We start from the raw sequence: 15,425 nt of genomic DNA on the forward strand, positions 1-15,425 counted from the left end.
CTAGTGGTTGAACTTTACATGAGTTACTTGCAGGCAAAATAAAGTGTAAATACAGTACATAATCAAGTTCACAGAAGGAATCCATTTATATTATGAAAATAATGTTACTTATGCTGCTGTCAGCTACAAAATGACAAATGTAGTTGTACATATATTATTCTCTTTCTTCTCTATTTCTCTTCAGAGTATGCCTTTTCCAATCCAAAGTTCATGGGTTTGCTGTGGCATCTATCTCAACAGTGGCCTTCCTATTCCTTCTAGATCTAGACCTTCTCCTTCTATGTCTCTTGCTTGTTTCTCTTCTCTCATTATTTGTGGATGTGCTGGGGTTTACATCCGTGGGGTCAACAACAGGTTCCACTGCTTGCGTTTTGTTCTGGCTGGCTTCACTCAAGCTGACTTCTGAGCTCGTGCCCTCACGATTTATTTCTTTCTCATTTTCCTTCTCCAGCACTTTACTTTCTCTGCTGTGGTTGCTGGCCTCATCTTGAGGGTTCTCCACCTGTCTTGTGCTGTCTGATTCTTCTTTGCTGGCTTCCTGGTTGTCTATCAGTGTTTGGTTCCCCTGTTGAAGCTCGGATTTATCTGAATGGCTTCCCTCTGGAGTATCATCTGATTGCTCATTGGCATCACCTTTGTTCTCTTGAAGATGACCATCTTCTATGTTGGTTGTTAACTTTAAGAACTGTTCTTGTGAGGAACTGTTATCTTGTTGGTTGCTCTCCCATGCAGTGGTGCTGTAGGAATTTTGTTCTTCTGTAACAGGTACAGAACCATTGGTGTTTTCAGATTTGTCAAGTACCACAAGGTTAGAAGTTGCATTATCGTTTCTGGCTTCCACTACAATGCTCTCATCCTGCTGGCTGCTATCTGATGGATTTGTGTTGATGGAGTTTTCCTGTTCTGCCAGAACAGGTATGGAATCACTGGAGTTTTCAGATTTGTCAAGTACCACAGTTTCAGAAGTTGCATTTTCGGTGTTTGCTCCCGCTACAATGCTCTCATCATTGTGTCTGCTCTCTGATATTGTATTACTGTTGGAATTATCTTCTGATGTAGCAGGAATCGAATCACTGTAACTTTCGGATTTGTCAAGCTCAGGCCCAGCTTCTTTCTGCTGCAGGAGTTCCTTTATAGTTGTTGTCTGGTCTGTGTTTGCAGCAGCTGCACTCTCTTTCATTTGGTTGATATGGCTCTCTTTCTCCACAAGAGCTGCTTCCAATTCTTTCTGGGTGTTGGTAAGATATGTGGTGGTAGTTTCTGAATCCATGAGCTTGTTTTTCAATTCTGCCCTCTCAATACTTAGGGCAGATGTTTTGGCTTCCAGTTCATCCACTTTCCTCCTCATTTCTTTATTAATTTCTTTTTCTTTCTGTCAAAAACAAGACAGTAATATTTGGCTGATGAGATGTTCTTGAATAACAGGTTGGATAGATAATTCATAGAACACACTAACAGAAAAGGCAGATAGAATGCTCTAAAGTGCTACAGCTATTGCAGTTTACCTCAACAACTGGACCGTACGTACTGGCAGAATAATCTCAGTACCTACTTGCAGAATAACAGGATGTTCAATTGAATATAACGACTTAATTAGTTGGCTACTTGCATTTTGAAACTAAACTGTGATGTATGTTTACAAATAATGTCAACATTGAAATCCTCACGTGGGTGATTTGTATGGACTAACGTATGAAGGCATCGTATGTTTTGATAGTATATTCATAGTTTGGGTATGGAAAGATTCCGCACATGTATTACTGTGGTTTTGTTGTATTAATCTTTCTTCCAAGGCCCTGTTTACAATGTGGGAATCGTTCTCCTGCTCTCCGTAAATTGTCATGTTTCCATTGAAACACATGCAAAATTTATGCTTACATACATCCTAAATTGGCAATATAATGGTTCTGTCATGACAACACCGAATGACCGTCCTTTTGGGATGGGATTGAACCTGAGACCTAGAGATGCTACTCGAAAGTTTTAACCATTATGATAGAGGTCTTTTCGGTACTAGTGATAACAAGAATTCCCTAATTTAAGCACTATAGGCAATTCTCTATATTTAATTGATAGATCTTGACTTTGAAGTATTATGCAACAATGCATTTTTAATCTATTTGGCGTATTCTGTTAACTCATATTTTTGCGCGCAGCACTCAGTTTAGTGCACTATGCTTAATGGCCCTATGTAATCCAGAGACCTGAAGGTGTTTGAAGTTAGTTGAATACGTGTAGTCTGAGATCCTTGTTTCGATTAAGAAATCTCCGTATAAGGGCCAAAATATATCTACAATGTGCTGAATTGTTAGTTTGATAGCACTATGTTCTGTCATGCATCTGGGGGACATGAAGTTCTTTTTTATAAAAGAAATCTTATTTACTCCGACAAGATTCTTTTTTTTAGTGTTGTACTAACAGAGTGGTTTTATTAGGTAGTGTTTGGTTCAGGAGTTAGTCTATCCGGGAGATTTTGGAGGAACCGAATGGTTCAAGGTACGAGCACAATATTCTTTTTTGAGAGTCACTTCATTCTATACGAAACCAATCTAAACAACAACAAGTTACAAGCAGAGCGACTTTCGTATGCTCAGGGACCAAACACTACGTACCTTAGTGTCTTGTAGGTCTTGGGTATAGGTGGAACTATGTTATTCAGAACTTCAGATGGTTACTATGAGCATTTGTTTCATGTTACAACTTGCAAATCGTTGAATAATAAAGGTAGTAGATTCAACTCATAACCTATTGCTTAGAAAAACTTTTTACCCACTATAACGGTAAGACAACCTCTAGAAATTATGTGATAGAGAAGATCTCGGCAGATTTTGAAGATTTTTTAACCCAGTTTAAATTTGTTCCCAAATAAGTAGTTAAAATCAGGACATATATAAAGAGTGATAGTGAGATCATAGAACCAGTTCAGCTAGTGGCATGTTTCGCATAGCCTATTGCTTAAGAGTACTTAGTAGTTGACGGAGTCTGATCAGTCAAAAGGCGCAGGCACAAAGAAACAGACATTCAAGCAAGCAACATCTATCGGTTAGAAACGCAATTGTGATTCATGCAAACACACGGATGCATGCAAGCTAGCCATGCATATCCAAATACCTCGAGGAGGACTTGGAAGGAGATGAGCTGCTGGTCGCGTTCCTGGACGAGGACGGCGAGGACGCGGCGCTCCCTCATCTTGTGCAGGATGCCGACGCTCACCGCGGCGGCTCCGACGGCCAGCAGCACCAGCAGGAGGTACGGGGGCACTCTCTTGTTGCTGCCCATTCTGTGCTTTCTTGGCCTATGCTTGCTTGCTTCCATCTAGCTCCTCCTCTGTGCATGCACCCTCTTATTGGCAGTTCGACACCCTTTGCGCAGGATCTTGTGGTGCTGTTTACTGCAGGACGGGGCAAATGCTGTGACAGCGGCTGCTTGAAGAAACTGGGGTCTCCTTTTCGGTTGCTTCGGTTCTGGAAAGAGAAGTGAGCTTGCTTTGCTTAGGAATGGTGTGAGACGAGGCACTAGGTGGCGCCAAGTCTTAGGGCTAGCTAGTGTATACTTCACTTGCTTCAAGGTGGGTAACTGGGGATGCACATGCTCATCTCAGTCTAGCTAGCAGTAGCTGATCTCTTCGAGCCATAGAGAGGGCATAACGCCTGACTCTCTTCGAGTTTTGACTTTGATGGTTATCGTTAGATCTAGGCAACATTAACTACGATGCTTGTATTTGCATCTGATCTCACAGTAAAGTATCATACTACTGTTCATGTTCGTTGCCCATCAAACTTAGCAACACTTTGTATACAAATCAGAAGAACTGAAACACTTTGTATTTGCATCTGACCAGAGTGACAAAAAAAAAAGGACACCGCCATCTTCTACAGTCACAATTCACAAAATCGTCTGTCAACAGGAAAGGATGAGCTCATGAAGTTCTCTAGCTAACGAAGTTTTCTTCATGAACGGTGTTGAGAAAAATGCATTATATAGAAGACGATGGCTACATGTCTACATGAAGAACACAACTTAGGTCAATCTTCAAAGAAATTCGCATAGTAATAAGAATGTTATTTTGAGCATTGTGTAGGGGAGTATATGATTGTTATCATGTGTTGGCACATATTTTCTTTTTTATTACAGTATTAAATATCAGTAATTATCGTTAAAACATTCAGCATGATAGTGACTAAACTTTAGCAAAATATAGGCTTAATTAGGTTTATTAAACTCATCTCGTCTTTTAGTTTTCATTTGTATAATTAATTTTATAATTAGACTATATTCAATATTCGTAATTATCGTTAAAACATTCAGTGACAGAAACTAAACTTTAGTTGAGCTGGGTGGAACAAAACAAGCTGTAACTAGACTTATTCAGTGTCCACTGACCCTTTGTAGAACTGCTACATGACCACATCTGCAAGGAATCCTTCAGCAATTGCATTAAAAAAACATTGCTTTAACTGGACACTAAAATGTCACGAACAGCAAGTAGCTACAGGGCAAAACTTATTAGCTTTGTTTACACGATGAAAAACTTAGGCAGGGCCCCCACTTTGAGACCCAGTGGCTGGCTGGCTGCTATAGTATTGTATCTGATTTTTCTCGTTCACCATCCACGCATTTTCAACATGGTCTGGGAAAAACAAGCTTTTTCACAGAGTACTGAAACCGGCAAATCCAAGCAAACAAAAGGAAGAAAAAAAAAAGTCTGGCCAAAATCATGAGAACGTGGTCGAAGAAGCACACGCCTGAAGGAGAGCAAGGGTCTGTTCGGCGATCGCTCGTTTCCTGGCTTGCTTCACCCACTCGGTAGCTATCTCCTCTGCTTCAGTTCCATGTAACCCTTGCTCCAAGGCATCGGCCGCTGTAATCAAGTCTCCATCCACAATCAACCTTTCTACTTTGTTGATAAGAGACTCAATGCCATCTCCAGAGTTATCGCCTTTAATCTGAAAAAAGATGGAATATTGCAGCTCAGTTTAGGGCTCCTTTGAATTGAAGGATTATTTCCTGAATCCTGGGGTTTTCCTTTTTTTTTTAACTATTTCCAAGGATAACAACTACAGCATGGCGCAAAGATTCCAATAGGCCCCGCTAGGGCCACCGGAAGTGGTGGCAGTGACACAACACAGTACCTGTCGGCCTGTCCTATAAGCAGAAATGAGATACGCTACAGATTTCAGTATTATCATTTGTCAGATCGTATGACGATTCTTGATTAAAAGATCGAAGAACATCAGTAACAGAAAAAATATATTCCAGGAACACCAATGTAGAACACGCAATTGGCATAGTCGCTTATCAAACTGGTCAGAGAAATGATTTCTTTAGCATTTACCTTGATTGAAGAAGCAACTCGAGCAACAGTATGTGCCAGGATTCCACCACCGCCTGCTGGTAGAAGGCTGAAGTGTCTGATAGTTTCCTTCAAGGAGTTAAACTGAAGGAGAAAAAAGATATACACTAATTTAGGCATTTAGCTTTTGGGTAGCCAAACTGAAGTTTTTCAACAAGCATTCATGACAAGAAACGCGGAAAAACTTGTGGTTCACAATTTTTTTATCCTGAGGCCATTCTCAATGGGTATTTCATAAGAGTTTCATTCTCATTAAATGGCATGCCACATAGGCAAGAAAGGTGAAATGGCATGCAATTTAATGAAGAGAGATATGAGAGGGTTTCATGGGAGAGGAGAGAGTTTCATGAGGATGAAACACGGTATACACTGTTTCCTAGACAAATGTTTTTTTCTTGAATACGCAGGAGAGCTGCGTATTAATATATTAAGCAGAAGAAAGAAGGTCCAAAGAGGACCAAGTACATCATAGCCTCCGGTAGCCAAAAAATAGCATACATAACACCTCCATAATAAACAGACAAGAGCACTCAACCCAGCCCTACACTATGTTGATAACCCCCAGCCTGGACACAGCGGAAGGCTTTGGCGCCAGCTATAGCCCAAAGATCTACCTCCTCCCTAACAGCCTGAAGAACCACCACAAGGTTCGGAATACAGCCCTAAAAAATGCATCTATTTCTATGCTTCCAGATGATCCCGGCATCCAAAATCACGATGATGGAGTTAAAGAATTTTTTAGCCTGCCCTGCCACTGCTAAACTGTGCTCCTCCACCAACTTTCAAAGGAAAGAACACCTTGCTGCGGACTAAGGTTTTGCAACCCACCCAACTTAAGGAGCCCGAACCAGAACTGGCAAAGACACAATCAACAAGCAGATGGTTGATAGTTTCCGGTGCCTGGTCACACAACAGGCACAATTCAGGATGGGCAAGACCACGTTTCGCGAGTCTGTCCGCAGTTCAGCATCTGCCATGATGAACCAGCCAAATAAAAAAATCTATGCATTTTGGAACGGTGCGATTAAACTGTGCATTGAGAATGGTCTGATTGAAGTCTAACCAGTCAGGACGCAGAAAACCAAAATCTATGCATTTTTTTTTTTGAACGAAGCAGGAGAACTGCGTGTCATTTCATTAAGGAAGATAAAAAACCAAGTACACAGGGAGGAAAACTCTCTGAACACCAAACACAAGACACCAACTCACTCTGAAAACAACAAACAAGACACCACGTCCGACTAGCTAGCAGCTAAGGGGGCTCCCTCCTCAAGAGTATTCTAGTTCCATTGCACTCTGAAAACAACTCACTATGCATTTATTTTCATAACAATTGCTCGCTGCATAAAAGTATATTGTCATTGGGAATGTTATATATTCTATTTAATAACTATAAGTATTCTAGTTCCAACATTCAGAATAATAAAGATGCTGTCTTACACAAAAATAGTTTAACATTTTGGTGTAGTGTCACATACACAATTAGAGTATGAACAGATGCATTCATTTCCATTGCATCGCAAAGAACATACCATTTGTTTTCACACACAAAAAAAGAGCATACCTTTTGCTTCAACCCCATCATGGTATCTGATCCATAATCTAAAACATCTTCTGGGAGTGATGAAAGAGCCAGTTCTAACAGTGAATCTTTGTCGATGCCTTCAACAGATTTACGCAATAGCTCCACTTCTGATCGGATTGGTGATCCACTGGATAAAGCGTGTTCCAAAGCAAGAGTGCCCTGCATGGAAATAAAGAATTCTATCATTATGATACATGAAAAAAGAGCATAAGAGCATCTCCAAGAGCCTTTCTAAAATATATTCTTTAAATTACCACTTAGAGAGCCATTTTAGTAAAGATCGCTTTCTATATCTTTAACTCTTCCAACAGTTTTTCTATATCTTGTGCGCAGTCTAGAGAGCTATCATCATTCTTCATATTTGGCTAGCGAGAAATCCGGAATAGAGGGTGTCTATATTTGCATATCTAATTGAAGAGGCTGTTGGATGGTATTTTTTCCATTAAAATCTCTATTAAATTAGTAAAGATATAAAGAGTCTCTTGGAGATGCTCTAAGTTGACCATAAAGTTTTCGATAGTTAGAACTTCGAGGCAAGCACATAGAACTTCAAGTTAACTTACCAGAGCAAGCTTATGAACTGAATGACTCTGCCTAGTTTCTTCAGATCGTGCATAGAATGCCATACACAGCGCATCAATCTGAAATCAAAGCACAAAATAAGGTTAAAACCAAGTGCAAGCAAGCAGAAACTGTGCATAACCTGTTTTTCTAGCAATTTAAGATATATACTGCCACAGAAAATATATATAATCAAATTTGCTTACTCTAATAATCATTTGCTGAATATAACATCTAGACAATGTTTGAATGGTAGACTTAGAACAATCTGTGAGAATTGAGAAAGCTGTCTAGGATACAACAATATGTGTTCATCATAATCCAGAACATATATTATGATGTAGAAAAAGAGTCAGAAATGCTGACCTATATCAGTATCAATGCATCCAGTCATTGTGCTACTGCTACATAACATCCTAATAGTAATCACTGAGTAAGAATGGGAAACGGGAACATTCAAAATGAAAAGCGATTGGATAGGGAAGCAGTGTGAGCAGAAACTGCCACTACTAGTATTCAGTACAATCCAAATTAGTACATAATACTCTAAATCAGGGAGTTCACAACCACATGTGCACCAACTTAATCATTTAAGTTAGACAGGCCTCCGCTCTGCGAATCAGAGGTGCAAACTGCAAAAGGCCAGTTTGAGAGGCACCACAGTGCCAGTAGGCCCAATTTGCATTTTAAGCTAGTTCACATCAGGTAAACCTCTAATAGTCATTTAGAGCGCAGCCCTAAACAAAATTGCATTAAGTATTTAAGTCCTTACATTAAGGTTTGCTTCAGCAATCTGTTCAATCTGGGATGCTTTCTCTTTTGCAACAGCTGCAGCAAGTTCAGCTTTAGCTATCTCTTGGGCCTTCTCAATTTGTTGGCTTGTTTCTTCATCCTGTTAAATCAATAGTACTAAGTTCAGTTACTTAATGAATCAGCATATATGGAGAAGAGAACTTAGACATATATCAAATCTAACAACCTTCCTCTGCAGCTCATCCTGCAATTTTTGTTCAGCTTTTTCTTGCAGTTCCTTTAATGCAGCAGCATTCTTCAGTTTCTCTTTCTTTAGCTCCTGAGAACAGCAAGATAATTGAAAAAACATGACATGAGTAAATAATTTATCAGAAATTCGATGCAAACAAGAGATTATTGTATACTTATAGCCTACATTGAATAATGTGAAGATACCATGCATATCATAATGAGAGTAACTTTAAATTGTGGTATTTTCAAAAATATCCAGACTGCCACTGGAAAACATAGCATCGATATAGCTATAACTAATTAATTTTGCAATGGCACTATGCCAGCCAAAGCTTTAGTTCAAGGCACTAAAGGTAGTATTATGTACATTTTGAAATTTAACGAAACCTAATATGGACCAAACCATGTCTGCTTCATACCTTATCCAGAATTGCTGCCTCCTCTGCATACATCAGTTCCCTGGCCCTGGTGTCTTTCAGCTCCTTTTCATACTTCTCCTAAGAAAATGCAAAGCATAGCACATAAAACAATACTATCCAATGCCTAATTTAGGGGGAAATAGTTTTAATAGTCGTTTGTTAACTGCTTAAAATGCACAAGTTATGGACATTAATATAAGTGAGGAAAACAATAGTGTAAACCACAAAGGTAAAACTTGTGTTGAACCTTATATCATCAACAAATAAAGACAATAGATAAGCAAAAAGATAAAATACAAATGAATATCACACCTTCAACTTTCTTCTCTCTTCTGAATACATGTATGCATCTACATCTGCCTGCTTCTTTTCGGCGGCATGAATAGCCTCAATGATATCAAGTACAATCTTACCATCTTTAGAAGTTTTTTCACGAATAACTTCATCACTTCTTTTTTCCTTAATGGTCTGGGTTTTCCAACAAAAAGAAGTGAAAAAGGATAATCAAGTAAAGAACATGGAAGAATTATCAATTAAGTGTCTGAGTTATTTTCACACTTCTTTGTTCATAGAAAGCCATTATCATATTATTGTAGTCTAAAAACATCAGAACATTTTACTTACTGCATCTTTCGAAACATCAGGTTCATCTTGCAGAAAATATGTCTCAGCAAGAGATTTCTGCTCAACAGCACCAGCTCCTGAGAGATCCTACAGACAAGGGCCGATTCAAGAATCAGAAACAACCTCATCAACAATTGAAAATCAAGATAGTAATACAGAATTGTTTCTCAATATCTGTGCTACATGGATACTACAAATGGAGGATGCTGAAGCAAAGACAGAAACAAAATAATTTATGACAATGTAAACCTAAACTGTGTGGGATCCTCCTGACAAAAACCAACAACTCCGGTACTCAAATTAACAGTCCTATAAATCAAACCCAGTTCACAACCAAAATGTTGTTCAAGAGTGCCAAATGTCTGGTCAAGTTAAATAGTCATCGATAAACATAGATGCATCAATGCATCAATAAACTGTGGGGCATGCACACTATATAAGGCATACCTACATGTTTTTTTAAACCAAACTGCAAGAGAATTTCGTTTGCAAGTTTTAGAAACTTTAAAAAACTCGACCTGCAGGGGTAAGACAACTCCTAGGTATTGCATTAAGAAGAACCTCTCACGCAGGTTGAGAAAATTCCTGAACCCCTGCCCCACCCATAAAAAGTAATACAGTATCCCATGTGAGAATGACCACGATTGGGGACGAGCGTGGGGATTTTTTTAACTATAGCCTAAAATTCACTCCCACGGAGAGTCAACAGAACATGAGGAGTACTACTCATACCACCAAACCAACTCAGGTAGATGCCCTTCCGCAATTTAGGAATTTAATAAGACCAATAGGACCTAGTATAGAATCCATGTTACACTCAGAATCTGTTCAAGTGCCAATTTGGAACTAGGAAAACATGCAAATGTTATGATAAGAAGGCAACAATGACCATAGAGGAATATATGCATATACCTTTGGTGCATCTGGATCTGTGGGGTGATCATAAGTACTAACTGTTGTTGGGGTTGACTGTGTAGGAGGAATTGTGCTGTCTATCCTATCAGTTTGCTGTTCATGAGGAACTTCGCTAGATTCATTAGCATCGATGGGAACTGTCTCTATCTCAACAGCTAGAGAATCTTCAGATGGCATTTTAGTATCAGATCCATGTTCATCTGGAACTGGATGTGTCTCATGGGCTAGGGTTTGTGATTTCTTTTCTTCTGCAGGAACAAGCTGATCCTCATTGATTGGAACCTCTAGTGCCCCCATCCCGTCATTTAGAACGCCCTTTGGAGTATGAGCCTCATTATTGTTCTCTTGAACAATCTCGGCGTTCTGTCCTGACACGTTTTGTGTCTGGTCAACCTTCTGCTCAGAAGGAATCTTCAGATCTTCATACACCTTTACGACATCTTCCTTCTTTAAGCTAAAAGGAAATTTCTTGTCCCTAAATTGAAGATCTATATAACCAAGTTGATGTGCACCCATAGCTGCTGCACCAACCACAAGAGTTCCAAGAACAATCTTTGAAACATTACTTCCCGACTGAGAAGGTTGTCCTTGAGGACCTGGGGCAGCATTCTGTGAACTCTTTGGAGATGCCTTTGTAGAGTTGCTTCTGGATTTAAGGAATGTTGGACTCTGGACCAGATAGGTCACTTGTCAGTTCCACTGAACATATACTATATAGACAAACTTTACGAAAGGAGTAGGAAAAAAATAACTACAGCAGGATTAGGTTCGGTGCTCTACATGGAAAATCAAAAGAAAATACTAAGATAAAAGAATCTCCGACCTCATTAGGATTAAGTGATTAACCAACAAACAACATGGCCACATGTGACACAACTCCAATCCGAGTGGTATATAGCATTCCATTGCATGAGCTCAAGTATCATAATTAAAATAACTCCATCCAAAGCTTACTAAAACAGGAACCGATAACATTACAACAATCAGGCACAGCAGGGAACAGCTGCAAACTCTCATAGAAAATATATTTTCCTGATTAAGAAAATAAAGCTTCTCAATATTTCAATAATCTGCATGGAGATAAGTATGCCAGTCACCAACAGTAAATCCATTATGACATGAACTTAAGCATCCCAATATTAAATACATGAACCAAACATGAAATGGGATTGATATTACTTCATAACCAATAAGTAGACATTATTATTAGCTTGAGTCTCCTGATCATCCTAAATCCTGGGATTTTCTCAAGCTGGTGAACAAGGGGATCACCACACCTGTCACATCATTATATTCAGAAAAAATCCTTGCTTATTTAGTTCAATCTCAAAATGCGGAAACTCTAGAATTCCCTACCGTTACACCATACACAATTACCAGCCTTAGCAGCATTTTCAAACTAACGAAGGCAGCAGCAATCTACCAAGCTAATTCACCAATTCAAAAGTCTCCTGACTAAGCTCAAACGGAAAACCAATATTCTAACATAACAGACAACAACGAGAACAAACAACCTGATCGACTGACAACCAACAGGGACGGAACCGCGTACCTCGACGGAGATCGGTCTGGAGACCCTCGCGAGAGACCGCGGCGAGCGCAGATCCCGCATGCACCTGCAGTGGCAGGAAGAACAGAGCATTAGGCATGGAAACCCTAGTTTGTAGTGTGTTAAGACCAGAGTCAGTGCCCGTACCGGCGCAGCATGGTGGGCGATGTCAGTGAAGACCACCGCCCCTTGTTCTACTCACCGCTGGGGTGAGGATGAGGAGGTGGAGGGGCAGTCGAGCGTTACGGCCCCGATCGCCTTGCACGGGCACCGCCCCGTGCCGCGCGTCTGCGGCGGCGGCGGCGGCGGCGGCAAGGAAGAGGCGGGGGAGCGGCGCGTCGCCGGGCAGCTTCCTGAATGAACGCTCGGAGAAAAGGTCAGGGATAGTAAAGGTTAGGCGCCTTGGAATTCCAGAAAATGTCCATAGGTTTACACAGTTTAATTTACGGATTGAGTGAAGTTTAAAATAGAAGAGCATGTTATAGAACTTTGAGTATTTGATTTTAGTCATGTGTTATGTGACGAAAGTAAGAAAAATAAATGAAATATTTTTTGGGTAACCAATGAAAGGTAATTTCTCCTTGGTAGTTCTTTTCCAAAAAAACTCAAATGATTACCCCTAGATTATGGGTCTATTTGGTTCTATACTTAAAGTGTTATGTCACATATTTTATGCTACACTTCGACACATGTATAAGGTTAGACGTTTAAATCATACGCCACAATTCGTCATACCTAAGAAAATCTTGTCATAATTTTATAATTATTGATGAGTTGGATCTAAGTATGAGAAAAATTTTGTCATAATTGTGGCTACAAACCAAACACATCTAACATGATCAAACTTATCTAACTTTAAATGTGATAAACTGTGACAAATGAGACAGCGAATCAAACAACCGTACATAATCTGATTTCGTAATCTATCTATCTATTTTCTATTATTTAAGCTACAGATTATAATCTAAAATAAGCAGTCTCCAATACTACTGCGACCTAACTTTCTGCTCTCTTCGTGCCCTAGCCCCTGCCGGCCAGCACCCCTTCGCCGCTTCCTGCAGGTGCATTCTTCCTCTGCCTCCTTCGTGTGTTCTTTTTCTCTGTCCTAAAATGCAGATGCCTGATTAGAGGATACAAATGTTGTTTTTTGTGTGGTGCTTTGTAATTTCAAGTACGATGCATGTATATTGTGACGACATACAAATATATTTAATAGTATTAGTCAATGTAGACTAGACCTTATAAGCAGTATAATGGTTGAGCGACACATGAGAGCTATTAAACTAGTATGATAGATCCACCCCACATAATTATAAAATAATTTAATATTGAGGTGAACATATAGTCTATGTACCAGATATTAAAATGATAAAAATAAATATTACATTTTATTTTAGTTGAAAATACGAGAAGGTATTAGCTAGAGAAGCGAAGATGCCTCTTTGGTTAATCTAGAAGTTGTGGAAATTCATAGTTTGCAAGAAAAAATACGATGAAGTTGATTTTATAAAAATCATACTCTGATGGCTACACAACGTTTAGTGTATGTAGGGAGAGGGAGAGAGAATTTGGTGAAAGGGGCCATGGACCGTGCTGGACCCCTTCCCTTCGCCACTGCTTGTGAACAACCTATCAGCCGGAGAAGCGAAGATGCCTCTTTGGCTAATCTAGAAGTTGTGGAAATTCATAGTTTGCAAGAAAAAAAGACGATGAAGTTGATTTCCTAAAAAACCATACTCTGATGTGCACTTTGGAGATTGACCATGACTATTTCTGTTGACGTCTCACAAAGTAACAACAGCTACGAGAAGATCGATATGGACTATGTGCTTGCCAACGTGGTACCTAGGGGTTCCTTGTCGATGTAACTTATCCGACGTGGGTTTAGATGGGTCATGTACAAGTAAGTGATTCATTAGTAGGTAGGGAATCATGGACATGTGAAATGTATGCAATGTTCTGTTTCTGTGTATTGTGTGGGAACTCTCATATGCACATGTGTACCGAACCCGCGAACTCTCATATGCACATGTGTACCGAACTCGCGCTTAACTAACTTAATTATGCACACTGTGATCAAATGCACATAATAGATTCCATGCATAGTGTTAGAGCAACAATCAGTGACTCTGAGAATGCAAGTGCACTCATTTATGTTTCACAATAAGCACATGCATTGCTACACTACCAGACTAAACTTCTTTGCCGAGTGTCCCAAACACTTGGCAAAGACCTTTTTGCACTTAGCAAAGTCTTTGACGAGTGTTACACTCTGTAAAAAAACTCGGTAAACATTTTATCAATAAATGGTTCTTTACCGAGTATATTTTTTCAAGCACTTGACAAAGAAAAGCACTCGGCAAATTAAGAATCGCAAAACATAGTGTTTTTTACCGGTTGTTTTTTGTTTGGTATTCGACAAAACTTCTTTGTCGAGTGTCCGAAAAACACTCGGCAAATTATTTAGCACCCGACAAAGAGCCGGATTCCGGTAGTACTAGTGTACTCCACCCAACAAGTTAGGGTTGCCATGATTTCATGAAAATAGCTGAAAGAAAAAAAACATAAGGTGGGTGGTCACACGAAGTGCCATATTTCTTTGTCGTGCCATGCATACCGATACACGAGGACAGAAGCAAGTCAAGTGAAGCACAGCTTTTGGCACAAGTGAACTCAACATGCAAACCCAACAAGACATACGAACACATATGCCCACTGGTTTGAATCTGCAAACTGCATTGCCAATTGCCATAGGGAAAGACAACAGTGCAATAACCAGTCCGAGCACTGATTCTGGAATCAGACCATTCCAACGCAACAATTGCTACGACATGATTCCAATTGGCTAGACATTTTTACACAGAGAAGACAATAACGTTCCTAAGAGCTAGTTTGGAAACCCCATTTTTTATGGGATTTCTATTTTACCAAGAGAAAATGAACTAATTTCTCTTACGGAGCGTTTGGATCCCTTCATTTTAGAGGAATTGAAATTCATTCAATAAAGTAACTTATTTAGTTTGGAATTTGACATTCCATCACTTTTCAAAGTTCAGATATAAGCCTATCACAAATTCATAGGGTAGATGATGTGAAATGATTTTATGCATTAGTAGAATTTGTTTCTACTCTATAACTTATATGACATTCTTCGTCTCACTTTTCTATAGCAAAAATGTAGCACCTAAATATCTCCGACATCTTCCTAATAATAATATACAAATATATTTTGCATAAAACTGAATTAGCTTAATTGATATATGCCAAAATTACTAGTATTAGAATGAAATTCAATTCTAATGATTTAAACGGGACGTTAGGAAAATGAAAATCTCTTTGAAAAATAGGGTTTCCAAACTAGCCCTAAAAATAAAAGGTAAAAGGATAAACAATAGTAAAACAGCTAGTACTTCACATCAGTCACTCCTCATCGTC

General features: G+C 39.3%; 2 protein-coding genes and 1 long non-coding RNA gene across 3 annotated transcripts; 1 reads left to right on the top strand and 2 right to left on the bottom strand.

Moving 5' to 3' along the window:
- Positions 1-59: 59 nt before the first annotated feature.
- Positions 60-3,524, bottom strand: LOC103642098 (dentin sialophosphoprotein). The gene is made up of 2 exons (XM_020545771.3): positions 3,112-3,524; positions 60-1,372 (listed from the first exon to the last, which is right to left on the bottom strand). Exons 1-2 carry the CDS (start codon positions 3,313-3,315, stop codon positions 209-211), a joined length of 1,368 nt encoding a protein of 455 aa, XP_020401360.1. The 5' UTR covers positions 3,316-3,524; the 3' UTR covers positions 60-208.
- Positions 1,275-4,221, top strand: LOC103642097 (uncharacterized). Its single transcript, XR_560651.4, has 3 exons — positions 1,275-1,520; positions 2,436-3,249; positions 3,373-4,221. It is a non-coding gene; the product is annotated as an uncharacterized lncRNA (long non-coding RNA).
- A 192-nt stretch (positions 4,222-4,413) lies between these two features.
- On the bottom strand, positions 4,414-12,366 carry LOC100383507 (Formation of crista junctions protein 1). Its single transcript, NM_001176155.1, has 12 exons — positions 12,138-12,366; positions 11,994-12,057; positions 10,439-11,110; positions 9,527-9,613; positions 9,215-9,370; positions 8,903-8,980; positions 8,479-8,571; positions 8,272-8,391; positions 7,502-7,579; positions 6,918-7,097; positions 5,336-5,437; positions 4,414-4,946 (listed from the first exon to the last, which is right to left on the bottom strand). Exons 1-12 carry the CDS (start codon positions 12,146-12,148, stop codon positions 4,716-4,718), a joined length of 1,872 nt encoding a protein of 623 aa, NP_001169626.1. The 5' UTR covers positions 12,149-12,366; the 3' UTR covers positions 4,414-4,715.
- Between the last annotated feature and the right edge of the window lie 3,059 nt (positions 12,367-15,425).

The sequence above is a fragment of the Zea mays genome, chromosome 10 (genome assembly GCF_902167145.1).
Source record: "Zea mays cultivar B73 chromosome 10, Zm-B73-REFERENCE-NAM-5.0, whole genome shotgun sequence".
In the NCBI taxonomy this organism is placed as follows: domain Eukaryota; kingdom Viridiplantae; phylum Streptophyta; class Magnoliopsida; order Poales; family Poaceae; genus Zea; species Zea mays.